Below are 17,767 nucleotides of genomic sequence, written 5' to 3' on the forward strand. Positions count from 1 at the left end.
GAGCGTCGCGGGCATCAAAGTAGGCGAAAGAGCACAGCCGAACGCTGGGGCGAAACTGACTCCGCTCTCCTTGTGGAGCCCCTTATGTACCCTCGTTGGTTTCTGGATTATTCGGCGTAGAACTTTCGGTGCGTATAGCAATCGGAACACAATCAGGCGAGAATGTTCTCGAACTTACGAGAAGCCCAAGTTGAAAGAATAAATAAAAGGACAGTCCGCTGACTGGAATCGAACGTGAAAGTCAAGTGCGGTAGCCACTGGGCCACGCGCGCGCTTGCTTGCTTAAAGGGGCACTGACACATCAAAATCATTTTTTTTTTTTATTATCCGAAACGATTGAAAACGATGCCGGGACATTACCCTCAAAATTTGAAATTTGGGAGTTCAGTATTTGTGAAGTAAAAAAACAATTTCCAAATGCCGAATTCGAAGTTCCCGCGCGATCGGCGCCGGTGCCTTGACGTCAAAAATCGCGGAGACCTGAGAGTCGACCTTCTTTCACCACTCCCTGCTGTTGCCATGGCGACCCAAAGCGAGGAGGAAAGGAGTGAGCGGCGGCGTTACGGCGGACCGGTTTTGAGCGGTGTCGCCTGTTTTCAGTTGGAGGATACAAATCCAGGAGACGGCACCACAACGAACTCCCGATTTTCGGTATTTCGAAAAGAAGGGCCGTAGTGCGTTCGCAATTGCGTTAAAAAACATGTTTTACGATTGTCGTAATTAAATGTTATAGAGATGTCGCCTACAAAGCTTCTAAATTTCCTGATTTTTGACGTCACCGATCAAAAGAAGCGAGGAGGCGAGAGGCGGGAAAATCAAACGCCAAAAATAAAAAGGCGCGCGCGCGCGCGGGAAAATTTTTTTTTGCAATGCGGTTTTTTTTGCGTGTCTATGACTGCAACTTGCATCGTTTTAGACAATAAAAATAAATACGACCTTTGGGGTGTCAGTGCCCCTTTAAGCGCGTGGCAATATTATAGGGTAGGCTGGATTTGTGGGGGGAGGGGGGGGGGGGGAAATGGGGGAAAGGAGAGGAGGCAAATTTCATAAGCCTCGTCCCTTGATACGCCACTTACTCGAAGTCAGACCAGTAGCCACATAATATATAGCCGATTATTTGCCGCAAATCTTTATCAGAGCCATGCGCTGGGGTTGGCAAAACCCAAGACACGCATAGAGTTCCAAATATTAAGGTTAACAATTAAGTTCCACACATTAAGGCTATTCTTTTGTAAAATAAGGAACCTACCCTATATTGTTGCACGGCCCATTTAAGAAAGAGCATATCATGATTGTTACAAAAATTACAGCCTCTAAAAGGGGTGTAAATAAACAATTACTGTAGAACAGAACGCTACTCTGAATTAACGAGAGTACCAAGACAAGTAAGTTAGAATTACCTTCACTCGCCTAGAAACGGAACCTTTCGTTGGTCCCCTTTACGGACAGGAGCACTTCTCGCGCAAGAGCTTTGTTTTTTGGGCGTCAGCACAGCCTTTGTCGGTGAAGTGCTCCGAGTAGAGCCGGTGGCTTTTGTTTATCTGCTCCCGTGACAGCCCTGCCAAGTCCTCCCAGTTTGCGTAGGCCAGCCATTTGTCGCATCTGGAAAAGTGTGAAGGTATGGCATTAAAGACAAGCTAATAAGTTGGCAGATGAAAATGCCTAGCTGTCTCTAAAACAAATCACGCAAAGCCAAAGCACTGAAAAAAAAAAAAAAAAAAAAAAAACTAATGCGTGCACAAGTAAAATTGCAAAGTGAAAACCGATATATGCATAGACAGGGGATACTGTGATGTAAAAAATTAGGAAGCTGTTCATTCTCTCACACCACTCATCAAAACCAAAACAGCAACAGTCTGTACATGAGAAATCAGTGCAGTACCATGCAGTTGTGATACAGGATAGCACGCTGGTACTTTGCTCATCCAGATCGACAAGGGCAGAAGTGGGGATGGAACCCAGGACCCCTGGGTTCTGCAGTGCAAGCTTCCGTTCCACGTGCTTCAAACTGCGGTGTGCTAACACACTCGGTCACTGATCCCCAGGGCATCCGAAACTGCATAAGGTACAAAAGAAGGAAGCAGCCCCATTCCTTACCTTTTATCCTTAGGGAACTGAAAGAACTTGACAGAGCTCTTGGCGCCGGAATGACAGCACCACCGTGCCGAGCAATAGGCATGGTTACGTGTTTTCGGCATACTGGCAGACGAAATAGATGAATGAACAACAGGCAAACACCAATGCGCCCGCTGCCGCAAACAGAAAGTACCGCTAGCACATGCGCCGTGAACCGACGCTCCCGCTTGAGCAGCCGACACCCCGACATGCACATTGTGCAACCACGCAATAACTCTCCCCCAAAGTCAAAATAGAGAAAAAAAACTTTTTAGCCTTTCCACTCTGGTGAAGAAGGAAGACCAGCAAAGCTGTACTGTGGTGGGATGACCTCAAGGACGACTTCCAGGACGACCTCAGGGACGGCGTTTAGGACGACCTCAAGGACGACCTCGATGACAACCTCAAGGACGACCTTAAGGACAACGTTTAGGACGACTTCAAGGACGACATCTAGGACGATGCCTAGAGAAATTCAGCCTTTCCACTCTGGTGAAAACCAGAGTGGAAAGACTGGAAAGGTTGCCGCCATCTATGAGCCAGGCCGGTAAACCGGCTGTCTGGTTGCTGTCGTCGCTCATAGATGGCGGTAGCTGTCCAGAGTTTTGTGTCAACATTTCTTTGCGGGGGACACAATCCTGAAAAATCTAGCCCTTAACAGCTCTGCTGTAGAAATCACCAATGAGGAAACAAACTTTTACTGACAAAAATTCTTGTTTCAGCTTAGCAGAACAATGTTGTAAATCTGTAAACAGCACCAATAATATCTGTCTCCTCCCATTAAAGGAAGTGTTCGGCAAAGATCAGAAGTTTTTAAGCAAACACTAACTAATAAGAGATGGCGCTCAAATAGCTGACTGGAAGTCGCTTGAAAATTCCGGGGGTTGACGGTATAGTACCTGTATTACTGGTTATGTGTCGTAACTTGTGAAACAAGCATTGAACAGGTTGAACGGTTCATCGAAAAGCCTTTAGGCACTCAAGTGAACATACTCCCTACTTATTGCGAACTAGTATCAATCCGATCAAACGTCGTCTAAATGCATTGCTGGCATGAGAGAACTAAATATACAGGACGATGCATGCACATAAAGGCATCCAGGCTTTACGAAAATTCTTAGTTTCTTTGGGCTTTTATTTTCAGCGGGATGACTAGCGGGATGGAGGAAACACTGAACACAGGCACAGCACCCGACAAGTCAGGGTTGAGGAGAATGCAACCTGACTAAATTCGGAGACCACCCTGTCCCCTAAAATACAGCTGATCAGATCACAACCGGTTGTTATCGGGCTAACCATGTTGCCGCTGCCTGGAACTTTTTTGATAAAGGAAATTATTAGCTGCTCTAAAATGCAGCCAGTTACTAATAATAATGAAGTAAGCGCCGATTCAGCGTTCGCTGTAGCGCATCGACCCGTCGCGCTCCTTTCCTTCACTCGAGGAAATCGGGGGACTTGCGTTCAAAAACAACTTATGCTATGAAGGACACTCCCAGCGAAGTGCGTCAGTTGAATTTTAAGCCTGCAGATCAGGGATCTGTTGGCCCACAGGTTATCTCAAGGGGTTGTGTGCGGGAGAAGCTCCATACGGAAGTCGAAAGAAAAAATGGAAGCCGCTTACTACTCCCTGCAACACCGAATTGAAGCGCAGCTCTTGGGGAGGAGGAGGGGAAGGGTACTGAGGGGAAGGTATATCCTTCCCCCCTCCTCCTCACTTCCTCATCCTGCCTGCTACTCCTCCCTCCGAGCAGTGTCGCCGTAGGCGTAACTGTGAGGTCATGTGCCAAAACTGTGTGTACGACAACACGCAAGAAAAAATTCAAATTCACGAAACTAAATTATTATAACTTTTGCACAGGTTACGATGGAATCCTACGACAGCTCCGGAGCTGTCTTACACACTTTCTACGATTAAATCAACATGGCCGACAGCGTCGCTCAGTTACTTGGTCGCAACGACCAACAGACATTTATTTTTCACGTGTTCTTCTTGCGCATACCGACTTCAAGCAGCAAGAAAAAAATACTCGAAACTGACCACGACGAACATGAACGCTGGATCCACAAACAATTGAGAAAAGCTAGAACGGCAACGATCCCACCGACCAAGCGGGCTCGGCAGAATATAGGCCTAGCAGGCACACCGCTGCCCCGATGCAGCGTTGCTCCGATGGTCTATGGCCATGGCCGTATTCTTGTATTACAGTTTGTTCGCAGAACTCAGTTTTAGATTAAGAGGTCAATCTTTTCCCCTTTTGATCTCCTTGTTTTCCGAGGCAGCAATGACCAACGCTGCCGTCGAAAAGAGACTCGCATTGATTCTATCTCCTTGTTTATTGCGATATAGAGCTCAAATAAACGCCGTATGGATTACCTTCGCAACACGGTATGTACATTTTGTTATTAGTATGCCATTCTTATCCTGAAACGACGGTGCGTCACTGTCTAGCTACAGTTCGTGGAAGTTACGCGATGTCAATCCAACCTTTCTTTGCCAAGCTTGCGTCAGTATCGAGTTGCAATTGTAAAAGATTGGTCCCGAAGTGCTTACCAAGGCGCGCTCCAACAGAGCGAATCAGCACTTTGATCAAACACGCATGTCCACTCTGAACGTGAAAAGGTATTTACGTGGCTCTTGCTGACACTCTCGTAGTTCAAACATATCGTCTTTACTGTCAGCCCCCTCCTGCATGTCCGAGGCCGCGAAAAATGCCACAACGATTTGTTTCTAGCTATGCAGCTTTGCAAACGACTGGCACAAACCGTCTTCTTTTAGCAACGATGACAGCTGTGTTCGCCTCAAAGCGATCAAGTTTGACGCAGTCAATGAAGACGGTTATCCTGGCCTCAGCATTCGGGAGCGCTTAAATCGTGTAAGTGTTGACATATCACTGCACGGACATGAAGCCGAGACAAGCAGTGGCGAGAAGGCCGTCTGTGTTTGTGATAAAAAATCCATGTGCTCCGAACTGCTCAGAACCATGCCGAGCTCTCCGATTGGCTGTTCGTGTTGCCAAAGATGCCGTCGCCATAAAAACTGTCCGCCCTCGCGGGGAGCAGAAGCTTGCACGACACTGAAGTTCTAGTTTTTACGTGCAAGAACGTCGCTTTCCTCCTCTCACTTAACAACGCGTTTGTGAATAACGATTTCTCCTCTTCTTACGATGTTCTTAACTTACAAACTTCTTAGCTAAGTTGTCGTAACCTAAGTGCCTCTTCGTGAATCTGGCCTCTAATTTGTGGGTGGGGCTTAGAGTGGGCCGTGACCTCCACCTAAATTTCATCTAACGGAGTTAGACGAAATTTTTTTCTTCTCGTAGAAAAATTATGATAATAAATATATTGTCCCATCTATGCTCTTAAAAGAATGTTTCTTTTCATTGCAGTGCCTCTTTAACAGCTGCCTCTGCTGTGTATGAGCTTGTACAGCCAAGTGCATCCCTGAATAAGAAGTTCACTTTTATAATCTTTGCTACAGCATTATCTTAACCCCTTGCCTACTCATTTTTTTTCTTTAAAGATCGTACAGAAAGCTTTATTTAAATCAAGCAATTTGCGTCAAAATAAAGAAAAACGCTTCCTTGGCTTTCAGGCGTAGTCTCGTGCTCTATACCAGGACTTCTGGTCGTCTCCTCTTCTTCAGTAGTTCTTCACAGACTGATAGAAATCGAGAGATTAGCAGAAACCTCACATAGGACATCGTTTTGCTGAAAATTGGGGTCTCCACTATGGACCTCTTGGACCAGTTCATTTTGACTGTGTTTTTTCACTTGCGTCATAATGATGCACAAGGCAAAGTATGCCTTTATCTCATCCGGAGTGGTGTCAAATCATTGCTCCTCATAGCATTTCTTGGGACGATCCTCGTCGCCCATCTCTTGTTCGGCGTAGCGATTTGTCTCAGCAGAGACAGACGCCCAAAAATCATGACTTGCAAACACGGAAAAGGTCGACAAGGCGCTTGTCTTCTCACCAAGACTGCGTTGAACCCTTGCTGACACACCTGGGGTTTCTACAAAGGTGAACTGAGAAGGCTGGTTGTCCCTCTTCTCCCAGTTCCACTGACGTGCAGACGCCGAAGTCGATGAAATGCTTCCAGGATTCGCATCATTTTCAACACTTTTCTCACTGTCCTTTGAACTCTCATCGGATTCCGAGTAATCGGAAAGGCAGCAGGATTCGTCGTCAGAAATACTGGCGCATTCATCACTTTCAAAAAGAAGTCTTTGTATACCTTCGTCCGCCAAAGCAGACCTCCGCGCCGAAGACATGTTTTTGGCGCGCTTGCTTACAATAGCGCGCTTATTTTTTGTCAATGGAGCGCCCTCTCTCTGTCAAAAGGCAAAGCAAACAAGAAAAGAACCCAAGGTAAACAGGAGCAACAGGGGTAGTGCTGCCATCTGCCGCAGAGCTCACAAAACAAGCTCTGAAACCGAAACACGAGTCACACTCGTGGTCGGGTTTTATGGTCCGTAAATGGCGGCACGAGTGACACTCGTTATTAGAAGGCAAGGGGTTAAGGTGAAACGAAGGATAGTATGCCCGAATTTGGAAAAAGCATGCTAATTTTTTACCAATCCACATTTAACATTTCCCGGAAGCAACTTGGGAATTGAAAGATTTTATGCGCGACACTTTAAGATTCGGGAATAAAATATAAAATTGTTGGTAAAACAAATATACAAAATCTGAAAAAAAAAAAAAACATTGTCTTTTTTTTTGTACCGGAATAATGAACCATGCATTGCAGCAAAGGTAGACCTAGTGGTGAGGGCAGGGTGCAAAGTTTTAGCAGAGTCTGTTACCTGAATTCAAAGTTAAAAGCAATTCCTACAAGATATCGATGAAGGGCCATCGCCCTCCAGTAGCAGACATAAGCCGACTAATTCACACTGTGATTCGAGATGACACTAGCAGTTTTTCACCTGCACAGCAACGTGAAGGTGTCGAAGAACTCAAAGTTGGTGTTACCTATGAGCTGCGACATCAGATAGCCGGCCTACGTCAGCTACTGACGAAGGACACTTCTTTGTGACTAAAACCTGCAGGAAAGGCCTTCTATCTTCCAGTTCAGGCACCGTCATGACCTGAAATTTTGGCATTCCACCTGCACCACTGAGGCTGCCTTCCTGTCAGGTTTCAATGTTCTGTGATCCATGGTTGATTTATGCTCTGCAAGAAACTTCTGAATGCTTTTGTGAGCAGATCCGGTACTCAGGAAGCCTCAGTCGGAGGTTTGAAACCAAAACAAATAAAGAAGGAAGACATTGCAGTTAGCAGGAACTGGCCCTCACACATAATTCCAGGATTAATTACTCAAGTACATACCATGCTAGCACCAATGTCAGCCATTATGTCAGTGAAGGCAGCCAGGTGAACTCGAGGTGGAACAGAAACTTCTTGCTGCGCAACAATCTTTCCCGTGTCGAAACTGTAAATAGAATGCAAAAACTTAAGAGTGAAAATCGGTTTTATTAGACTGCCGCATTTCTAAGGTGTCAATAAAACAAGGGTGAGATTGCGGTATTTGCGACTCCAACTAACTATAGGTGGTGCCACTTGTTTTCCAAAATGGCGGTTACAGTGAGGTTCGGAGATATGTGCCGCCGCTGCTGAGCCTGTCTAGTGTGCTGGCTTCACTGAGCGACACAAATGATTTCTGGTAATATCAGGAAGCTAGGATTTTATGAGCGCAGGTCACCTTTTTATCCTGAAAATAAACACGGTAACCCAAAGACGGAATCTGAGTCAGACAGCTGAAATGTGTGTGTTTTTTTATTCGCAACTCCAACGCCCTATGGGTGGCGGGGCGGTAGTTCCAAGATGGCGAAAGAGACGGGGATAGATTCTTCAGGGTTTCCCGTGCGCCTGCTTGCTGACGCTGTTTAGCGCGCTAAAAATTATTTATTTATCTGCAAACGCAAAGTGGTTAGGGCAGGATCATATTACAGGTGACGGAGATGTTGATGCGTGTTAGCAAAATGAGCATGCTGATATTTAAAAGTCGCAGAAACCTCGACTTGAGAAGCTTTTAAATGGGCGTGCGCGTTTTACGTACTGGCCATGTCACTGTTTGTGGCAGAATATTTTTGAGGGTGATGAAGATGTCGTATTTGCGCCTTGCCTGGCCATTAGTGCTCTAAAAAGTGAGTCGCGCAAGGTGACCGTCAAGCTTCGGAAGAGCAGCGTTCACAGTATATTGATGCCTTCGTGTCACAGGCTCGCAGCTCGCTGCTGACTGTCTTGGTTTTAGTGTATTGCAACATGTGATCAAACTGCTTTATGGTTATTGATAGGAAGTTTGTTCCTGCAGGCTACCGTGCGGTGTAGCATTACAACCGGAGGCTCGCGCTGCGCCTTTGAAGCACAATTTTCATTGCGTGCCAGGAGCGTTGCCTTGCTCATGGAAGCCAACGGTAGCCAGCGGTAACGCTATACTAAAACTGCCTATTACACTAATCGGCGTGTTTAGGTGTTTAATTCATTGCTCTACCAAAATGCATATTTTTGGAAGAGCATATACCATACTTTTTTCTTCTTTTTGTATTGTGTTATTTGCAACGTTGTTGACCCTCTCGCCAAAACTGCCCGTTCTAAGCTCTCGTCACGAACGGCTTGCTAACACAGAGGCACTTAAAATGCTTCGAACATTTCTTTATTTATTTTGTAATTACCAGAAAGCAATTACGCATATTCTATCTTTTAAAAGTGCTTGGAATAAATGGACATGTCCCTAAGACCTTAAAACGCAAACCCATTCCAGACGTGTATTGCTCGACATATCGTTGCGCGACCAATTTTCTCCTACTTAGGGCAAAGAATACTTTTCATAGACCGAACGCTAGAGCTCTACATTATTAGCGGGAGCGTTTGCCATCACGTTGAGCATAGATAGAGTTGGCGACCTTGCATAAGACCAGCAATTCGCAGCGTATGCGATATACGAGAAGTCCCTAATGAAATTAGACAACCCGGTCCTTTGTGCAACGCTGTTGCGAGGTGGAATACAAGAATTTCTATTTTAACGCGCTCACTTTTTTCGTTACAACGGCTTCACGCATCAAGGCCGACAGCCCCTGCCACCTTTTCCGCGCCGCCACCGCCGCTGCCATCCCCGTTCTTCTAGTTCTCCGCTCGTCCGCGGGAGGGCAAGCGGCGCGCTGGAGTTGCGAATAGCAACGCGTGACACATAGGTCCAGTGTTTGACTGCTTCTCTATCTTGATAACGATGTCAGTTTTTTATATGCTAAAAAGAAAAACAAAAAATGATATCTTTCTGGAAATACTATCATGGTTAATGGCATATTTTGTGATTGTGGCGTTAACTGGGGGCATACATTGCCGTGATTTGTATTAATATTTATATTTATTATTAAAATTAAAATATTTTAATAGAGTTTTTCAAGCTCTAACATAATTTGTTGCTTATGATCTAATTTCAAATGCGCGCAAACAAGTATGACAATCATAAGTGTGCTAATTATCATCACTCGTGCCAAATGCAGCATTTTTAATTGCCAAGTTATAACATAAAAAGTCTAAAATCAATCAAAACATTCTCGCTAATATGAGAAATTCATGTAAAATTACATTAATTGTGGGTAAAGCATATTTTGCTATCAAAGTCGCGACTTTTGACAATTTGCAAGAGTTACAAAGTCGCTGCCAAAATCCCCAAAATAAAAAAAGTTAAATAAAGTTTTAGTATTGCGTATACAAGCGAACGCAAGCGCTGTGTGTTTTCGTTAGTGCGTGTGCAGAGCCCAATACTGCGGTCTTGGATTGGCTCAAAGGAATGAGGCGCACGCACAACGTGAGGCAGGCAACGCAAACGCACTGCGCTTGCATTTGCTTCTATACGCAATGCTATAACTCTCTATAGTCGGTTGCAAGCTAAGAAAAAACCGGAAATGCCTCTCAGAGGGAAATGTAATCCTACGCCGAGAAACGCCAGCCAATCGTTTTCATGACGTCATGATTCCGTGGACCAATCACGATCCTTTAGAAAAAAAAAAAAAAGCTCAACATGGCTGCTGGTTTTAGCAACGCGACGCTAGTTTCTCGTGACAATTATTCTGCTTTTTTGCACCGTGTTTTACGTGCCAGAGGTTACGCCACGAAATCTTAATGGTATCAGCTTGTGTTTGGAGCAGTTTTTGCGCGACAACGTGAGAATCCAGCGACGCTATCGCCAACGAAAATTTCGAAGTGGGCGCGAGGCTTAGCACTGCTGAGAGGTGAGAAGCTACGCCGGACGTCGTCTGCTTCAAAGGATTTCTGTAGCCTCTGCCCCACGTTGCTACTCAACATAGTACCGGCACCGCTGCTTCAATTCGCTCTGGTTTCCGCGGGGTGAGCTGAGATTGCCGTGCTTATCAGTCGCTGGAAGACGGTATGTTAGACAGTATATTGGACAGAAAATGAATAGGGAAGACGGTACATTGGACACAATTTTCTTTCTTTACTAAACAGCTATTTCGTTGACAAAAACATATTCTAACTTATTTAAATGTCCTGAATGAATTAAATAAATATTGTAGTAGTTTAAGACACGTTTCCTGAAGGAAGAAAAAGCAACTTTGCTAACGAACTACTTTCTCGACGGCGGAGGCACTTTAGATGGGAGCAATGCGCTTGTGGGTGGAGCTAAAAGATTGTTCTCAAGTTGCATCCGACTATAGTAAGGTAAAATCCCATGCCGGCTGCAGCACTATGCTGGGACAGTGAAGAGTGTTGTTTGAGTTCAGAAATGACATTTCGCGAGCCATGATCGCGTGCAGTTCCGCCGTACCTGCTGACCAGGATCCTCACTAGAGCGTTTCCCGTTTCTGCTGCGGGAGGGCGAGCAACGAGCTGGAGATGCGAATTTATCTTACGACACCTTCGGAGATACAGTCAACGTAAGGTATTATCTGACGACTAAATCTTCCCGCTATGTTGAGAATCCATCAGGTTACGCGCAGCTGTAGCAGTCCTAAAGGCCCGTTCACACTCTTGCAACCGACTTCGACCGAGAGAGACCAGACCGGTTTTTAAGCCTCTTGCAATCTCTTAAGACCAGCTCCGCTGCACCGCATCCAGTCCTAAGAAGTCGCAAAAGGCTTAAAAACCGGTCTGGTCTCTCTCGGTCGAAGTCGGTCGCAAGAGTGTGAACGGGCCTTAATACAGCACCAAAAATGACAAAACCAGTTAATTAAGGCGAACGAAAGCACAGAGTTTTTAGAGCACGAGGCTCAGTGATCGAACTGCTTGGCAGCTCCATCAAGCGACGGCTTCGTTTATACTGCTCACCTCCACACAGCCACTACTAATTTACCCATTTTACTCCCTTTTGAAGCTCCACAGCAAAAGAGTTGGAAAAACACCTTTACAGCAATGCTACAACGTTGTAAACCCACATAGAGCGAAATAGATGAAGTGCACGTCTTGTGCAACATGCAGCAAAAAAGCAAGTGCAGTCAGGCGGCCGGCACGCATAACTGAAAAACTGGGATAACAAGGCATGTGGTTCAAGTTGCAAACCAGTGTTGGCAACACATTGCAGATCCACCAGCCATAGAGGGTTTTAGTAGATTTTTCCGATAGCTCCGGTAACGACAAGGATTCGATACACGCACGAAGGTGTAGGCGGAGCACCAACTGCCGTTGTCGGAGCCACTGGAAAGATCTACTGAAACTCTCCAATGTAAAAATCAAGACTGCTCCTCACCGCTTGGGTGCGACCGTTATCACCGAGACTCCAGATGTGGTGTCCCCGGCCAGCAGCGTGTGAACGAGGGGCGCCGCACCCCTCCAACGCGGCAGGAGGCTTGGGTGGACATTGATCATCCCGCTGAAAGGATAATCCAACGTCGAACTCCCCCGCAGGGACCTTTCAAAATTTTTCTCTGGTGGCCACACTTGAGCAGCCTATAACATTTCCCAAATTTAAATGGAGCAATGCCAGCTACAAGTGCAGTGTACATTATACTCAGTGTCACCCTATGATGAAAAGCGTTGGACGATGCAAAACATCGAAGCCAATCCGATCTGCACGAGTGTCATGTGACCTGGACAGTGAGGCTCCGGGCATGCAGTCACACAACACGTTTAAAATGCTGGAATGGCTGGGATGGTCCCTGGCGTCGGCTGCGGCTCACAAGTTGTGAAAGGGAGTATCGTGCACAACCATAGTCGGCCAGGGGGCTGTATGGCCGTTTTGCTAAAGGCAGAAAATCAGGTACAAGTTTTGTATTTGTGATATGATTTCAGTTGAAGTTGGAATGTGCTGTGATGTAAGCGGAAAGTTAAAAGTTTTCCACTAATGCTTTCTTTTCTGCAAGACTGCAGATTTCTTTAACAGGTCTAAACTGAACCTGTATTGCTAAGTGACCAGAAAGTACCCCTCATCACATACTATTTGCATGCTTCGATGTCAGCAGCAGGAATCATGTGCCCAAAGGACACCACGACACCAAGGTCGAATGTGTCAGGAGGGATACTGCAGGGCCACTCGTTGAATGGGAGGCTTTCTTGGGCAGCATAGTCGCGGACGGGGCTCTTGAACTGGAAGCCAGCATGCATGGGAACATCACCTTACACTTTGGCCAGGGGAGAGGACTCAATCGCGCGCACTGTATCTCAAATAAAATAATGGCGCTCGCATAAAACGTTTGCATACCTTTGGACACACTACAGCCAAGCTGCCTACAACTTGAGGATGGGATGTTCTCTTCTGCCTGAAGTGGAATGATTCATAAGAAAAAACATGCTCATAAGATATCTGAAGTTACGTTACGAAAATGTGAGAGGTCATGCAAATAGTTCAAATATAATTTCCTCACACCGAAGGTGGTGTCCGTGTTCGAGACTATGCGTTTAGATGACAAAACACGTAAACTCGTTCAGTAGAGCGCCTTAATGTAAAGAACACATGTCAGGGATTATACAGACCTGTTTTCGTTCAGCAAAGTCAAAGTTTTCAGGGAAAAGTTATCCGACCCATAAAACAGGACTTTCCATAGTGGACGAATTGAACTACGACTAAAATATACTTTCGGAAACCGTCGAGCGAGTGTCATAAATAAAACTGACACCTTTACTGCTATCTAGGTGTCTTCAGTAGCAACATTACAATTCAAAAGCGTGAAACGGGGACTGCGACGACTTGCAAACGGTTGCGTGAATTTCATGCCATGCGCTTTCAACAACACCGGCGAAAACTACGAAAACGGCGAAAACCGATATCCACGCAGAGCACACGAGCCAACACAAGCACACAAACAAATGTCAAAAGTTTAGTTTCGATTTCGCACTGGCGCTACAAAACGATAACAGGTGTTTTGAACATACATGTCGTTTTACCATACACATTACTGAAATTTAATTATCACGTACTAAAACAAGTTTAGTTATATTATATTTCACAGAAAAAATAGTTTGTACAAATAGTACAGTGAACGTTTTCGTCTTCCATTACCATCATCAGCGTTATATGCCTTCCCATGATGCTTTACATTTTTAACTCAAGCTTTCAAAATGGCGGACCCGAACGCGAAAGGCAAAGTAGATTTGGGGCTTTTGGAAGAAGATGACGAATTTGAGGAGTTTCCTGCCGAAGGTAAAGTTTAAGAAGCCTTTATATTGTACAATTGTATACCTCGCTGGCCTCGGTTTTCCGGATTTTTTTTCGCGTATTGGCGACCCCTGAATGAACGATTGTTGCACAGTCACGCTTTGTCATCACCGGTCTTTGAAGTTATATGGACTTTTCGGTGCGATTCCTTGGTCGCACTGAGCGTCGGTAAACCTTTTCAGAATGGACGGCGAAGGGAGAAGACGCCCAGGATATAAATGTCTGGGAAGACAACTGGGACGACGATAACATCGAAGATGACTTCAGCCAACAACTCAGGTGAGCGCGTACCCATTTCCGTACCTTTACTGCCCCCTTTGCCTATATCTTTGTTGTTGCTTTTTGCTTCCATCTGTGCAATTGAGCTACTAAACTACGTGCATATCAAAAACGTTTTCTTTTCTTTTTTTGCTATCTTCAGAGCAGAACTGGAAAAACAAGGTTACAAGATTGATGGCACAGGAGAACCAATCAAGTCCTGAAACCACATCCTTCCAAAATCTTGCCAATATCACCGAGAACTACTTGAATAAAGCGCCGCTATGTTATTATTCCTGAATCTCCTCTGCATGAGCTGATATTCGGTTGTGTGCTAAGCATCACAAGGACGTCGACAATTGCTAGAACTAAAAACCGCTGATGTGTTTTGTGCACTAGGGGCGTGCTGGTAGACCTAGCAAATGCGCGGCGACGAAAAAAAAAAAAAAGGGAAAAAATAATGTTTTGTTGAGTTGCAACCGTTCAATTCCGTTCAGTGTGGTTACCCTTTCTTTGTCTGTTGCCATTTGGGTGCCTTGGAAAAGATTCTTGGGCCTGCCAACTGTTGAAAAAGGGTTGGAATGGACTGCCACATTTCCTCTTGTAGCAATGTGGCAGTTGTTTTCATAGCGTAGCATGCTGGAGTACCCGATGCAGATTTACCCCTTTCGGCTATACTCTGTTTCACCTTACATCCGACTGCGGCGAATGCTACGAGCTATCTCGGCCAATCCAGCTTTGTGAATGTAGCATGCGATGCGCTCTCCTGCACATCACTGCACCCCCTCTCCATGGTCACGTAACACTCGCACGGCCTTGGATTGGCATTTCAACTTGTGACCCCGACCCCTGTGGTTCGTCGCAAGTTGATGCGGGGTTTAGCACTAGAGTGCGTCCGCCACATTGCCGCCGACTCTACCAGCTGCTGCCCTTTTCTATGAATAATTAGATGTTCTCGTTGGTGCATTAATTTCAATTGAGCAAGGAAATATCGCCTTCATAAACAGGAAGGATCACATGGTGGTTCAGCAGCATAAATTCTTGCAATATTTTGCATTGCAACTATGTCGGGCTATAGCTTGGGCCTTATCTGGCATCCATATCTATGGACATATGAAAATTAGTCAAACTAGATATGAAATTAAGCTTGGCCAGGTAAATGGACATTTTAAAAGAGCCATAGAAAATAACCATTTCAAGTAAAGGGCCCTAAAGAAAAAGGCATGGCAGATTTTATTAAATTTCTGTCATTGCAGTTTTTTGCCAAAACAAATTCAACTTTTAAAACGATCGCTCATTTTGTCACTGACCCTGATGCCCTTTATCCGGTTGATCAGATGTATGGTGGCACAAGGTTGCCAAAATGCAAGCTGCCTTTTATTCTACATTTCTTTACTTGGTGGATGTGGGGGAGGGTGTCCTTCACGGAGGCTTCAAGCATGCTCATCCCGTGGGTCCGGACGGCCACTCGCACGCCCTGTTGGCTGTCTGTCAATCGCTCAAGGCTTCTGCTGCTGTTGAAGTCCCAAAAACGGGAAAGGGAAGGATACAAGGGTGCGGCAGAACAGATGGACAGGCAAACCATTGGCTGGTGGTGTGTGATGTCAAGTCTGACAAGCACCGAGGTCACAGAAAAGCAGAGGAGGTAAGAAAAAAAGCCGTGATACTTGCGTGGTGAATGTCTAAACAGAAGACTGCCAGACTTTATATGGCGGAGAAGTGTCACTTCGTGCGTTCTGAAGTATCCTGTTAGGACACCCCTTTAGATGTAGCTTGAGTTTAGTCTGCCTTTGGCGTGTGGCGACATTGTTACACTCTGTAGGTGAGAGATTGAGCTGATTCGCTATAACTGCCAGCCTGGGGTAGAGGTCTGCACGGGCTGATATTTTGAAACCTGGCCCAGCCTGACCTGCTGTCCCTTAGGCCCGGGCCTGCTATTAATTTCCGAGAGCCGGCCCGGCCCAACACTAAACTTGCGCAGGCCCGCCGAGGCCCACTCTATTTTTGCACAGTATGAATAGCTCAGAAATTGCGTGGCATGGCAGCTCGCTTGCCACTGCTTCATATGGTGACTACGATACCCAAAAGTCAATGCTGTAAGTATCCCTTTCTTCTTTTTGTAATTCTTATTGGATTATTGGATTTGCAAGCCTAAATAGATTGTTAAAAAAAAATCTCCCCGATTTTTTTTGCAATTAAATCCACATATAGAAAAGGATGGAAAAATAAAAATGGCAAGCATCAGTGAACAAAACCAGGTGCTAAACTGGAAAAGGAAAAGAAGTGTCGCGACAAGTTCAAACCAAAGACAGACAAAGTTCTAAATTGCCCGCTAACACTGTATTACCAAAAAAAAAATATTTCTGTCTCTTGCGGTAGTCAATGAGAACCTCTTCACCCATATTGTGGGTGCACACTCTCATACATACAGATGGTTTACTCCTGCGAGGGTGTACTCTATGTATGTATGTATATATGCGTGTTGATGGGAACAAGCGACTAGGACGGCAGCGGTGTCAGCGACAAAAGTGAATGCCGCACTGCTGGTGCTCTGGAATAGCATTTGATGCAATCGCACCGAACCATACAAACATAAGCAAACACACATGCTTTCAGCATTTGGGTCTTCTCCATTGTGCCCTACCAATGCCTCAAACAAACTTCCAAAAACTATGCTGCAAAAAAAAAAAAAAAAAAAAAAAGTGGCTGGCTTGGCTTGTTTTGTATACTTGAAGGCAAGGCCCGTGCCCAGTTTGAACCCAGCCTTCGAGCTGGCCTGTGCCCGTGCCGACCTCTAGTTTGGGTTCTCTAACTTGTGTCACACAGAAGTGATACTTGATTGAACACCGGTACGACACTCGTTCATCTTGAAACTAGCAGGGGTAGAAATTGAAGTAAACATATAAAAAAAAAAGGAAGGAAAAAGAATTGTGCTGACAGTACGTCATTTAATTGAGCCTTCATGAAATGCATTCAGGCAGACCGTTAAAATCGGTAATGGACATACAGTGCTGGGCACTTGTATGACCATTGCTGATAAAAGTGCCCTAAGCTAGAAGGCTAGTTAACATCAGCATACTATATAATTATTGGCAAATAAGCTTTTAGGCACATTCTACCACCAAATATAGATTCATACTACCCTGTCTGGTATTTTGGCACTGCTCTTACATCCTGTTTTGTCCTGGTGCTCCGGAAAGGTGAGCCACATATTGATTGTGCAGATAAGTGCAGAGGTTCAAGAAACTGAATCATTAACCTAACCAAGGTGCATGCACATTAGGTGAAACAATCTTGAGTTGCACAAAGAGCGAGTGATCATACCTTTTGTGGCTTTCCTCTGCAATATTGTGTTGAAGACTGAAGCAATGAAATTTCCGTGAAAATGAAGTGTTTATTAGAATATTGAGAAGAAAGAAAGGATCCCCATACACACACAGTTGTTAGAAGTGTGTTATATTTGAGAAAATGTTAGCATGTGGTACAAAACACAGGCAGAGCAGCACTTCCTCAGCTCTTTAAGAGGGCCAAAGTTTTCCAAGACTAGAGCATATTACAAGCAGAAAACACGAAAGTTGCCTGCAAAGTTGTGAGGAGCAGAGTTCAAAGCAGCAAGGTGCTAGCAAAGTTGGGTGCCATGGTTAGATCTAGTTTCTTGGGCTCTTGTGACAGAGAAGCAGCTATGTAAGTAGTATGCATTTGCTTTCAGTGTTAGGCATGTGAAATACAAAGACAAACCTGGCCAATTTTTTCTCAGTGGCTTTGCATCAAGCACACAAC

At 45.2% G+C, this 17,767-nt stretch overlaps 2 protein-coding genes across 2 annotated transcripts in view; one reads left to right on the forward strand and one right to left on the reverse strand.

Moving 5' to 3' along the window:
* Positions 1-13,345, reverse strand: part of LOC8042784 (methionyl-tRNA formyltransferase, mitochondrial) — a 30,631-nt gene extending 17,286 nt beyond the window's left edge. Inside the window, exons 1-5 of the mRNA XM_029968432.3 lie at positions 13,048-13,345; positions 12,776-12,833; positions 12,512-12,660; positions 11,825-11,947; positions 7,444-7,546 (exon numbers count right to left, since the gene is read on the reverse strand). Of these exons, the coding sequence (XP_029824292.2) occupies positions 7,444-7,546; positions 11,825-11,947; positions 12,512-12,660; positions 12,776-12,833; positions 13,048-13,175 (561 nt within the window). The 5' untranslated portion in view covers positions 13,176-13,345. The remainder of the gene's footprint in view (positions 1-7,443; positions 7,547-11,824; positions 11,948-12,511; positions 12,661-12,775; positions 12,834-13,047) is intronic.
* A 254-nt stretch (positions 13,346-13,599) lies between these two features.
* LOC8042785 (26S proteasome complex subunit SEM1) lies at positions 13,600-14,288 on the forward strand. Its single transcript, XM_002415779.4, has 3 exons — positions 13,600-13,714; positions 13,912-14,008; positions 14,151-14,288. Exons 1-3 carry the CDS (start codon positions 13,633-13,635, stop codon positions 14,209-14,211), a joined length of 240 nt encoding a protein of 79 aa, XP_002415824.1. The 5' UTR covers positions 13,600-13,632; the 3' UTR covers positions 14,212-14,288.
* Positions 14,289-17,767: the final 3,479 nt, after the last annotated feature.

This window comes from Ixodes scapularis, unplaced genomic scaffold (assembly GCF_016920785.2).
Source record: "Ixodes scapularis isolate PalLabHiFi unplaced genomic scaffold, ASM1692078v2 PGA_scaffold0__279_contigs__length_252992795, whole genome shotgun sequence".
In the NCBI taxonomy this organism is placed as follows: Eukaryota; Metazoa; Arthropoda; class Arachnida; order Ixodida; family Ixodidae; genus Ixodes; species Ixodes scapularis.

What these genes read in the sequence shown, in the direction of transcription:
- LOC8042785 (XM_002415779.4), top strand. Translation starts at nt 13,633, where the DNA reads ATGGCGGACCCGAACGCGAAAGGCAAAGTAGATTTGGGGCTTTTGGAA. An exon ending in TGAGGAGTTTCCTGCCGAAG is followed by an intron (nt 13,715 to 13,911) that starts GTAAAGTTTAAG and finishes AAACCTTTTCAG; the next exon opens with AATGGACGGCGAAGGGAGAA. An exon ending in GACTTCAGCCAACAACTCAG is followed by an intron (nt 14,009 to 14,150) that starts GTGAGCGCGTAC and finishes TGCTATCTTCAG; the next exon opens with AGCAGAACTGGAAAAACAAG.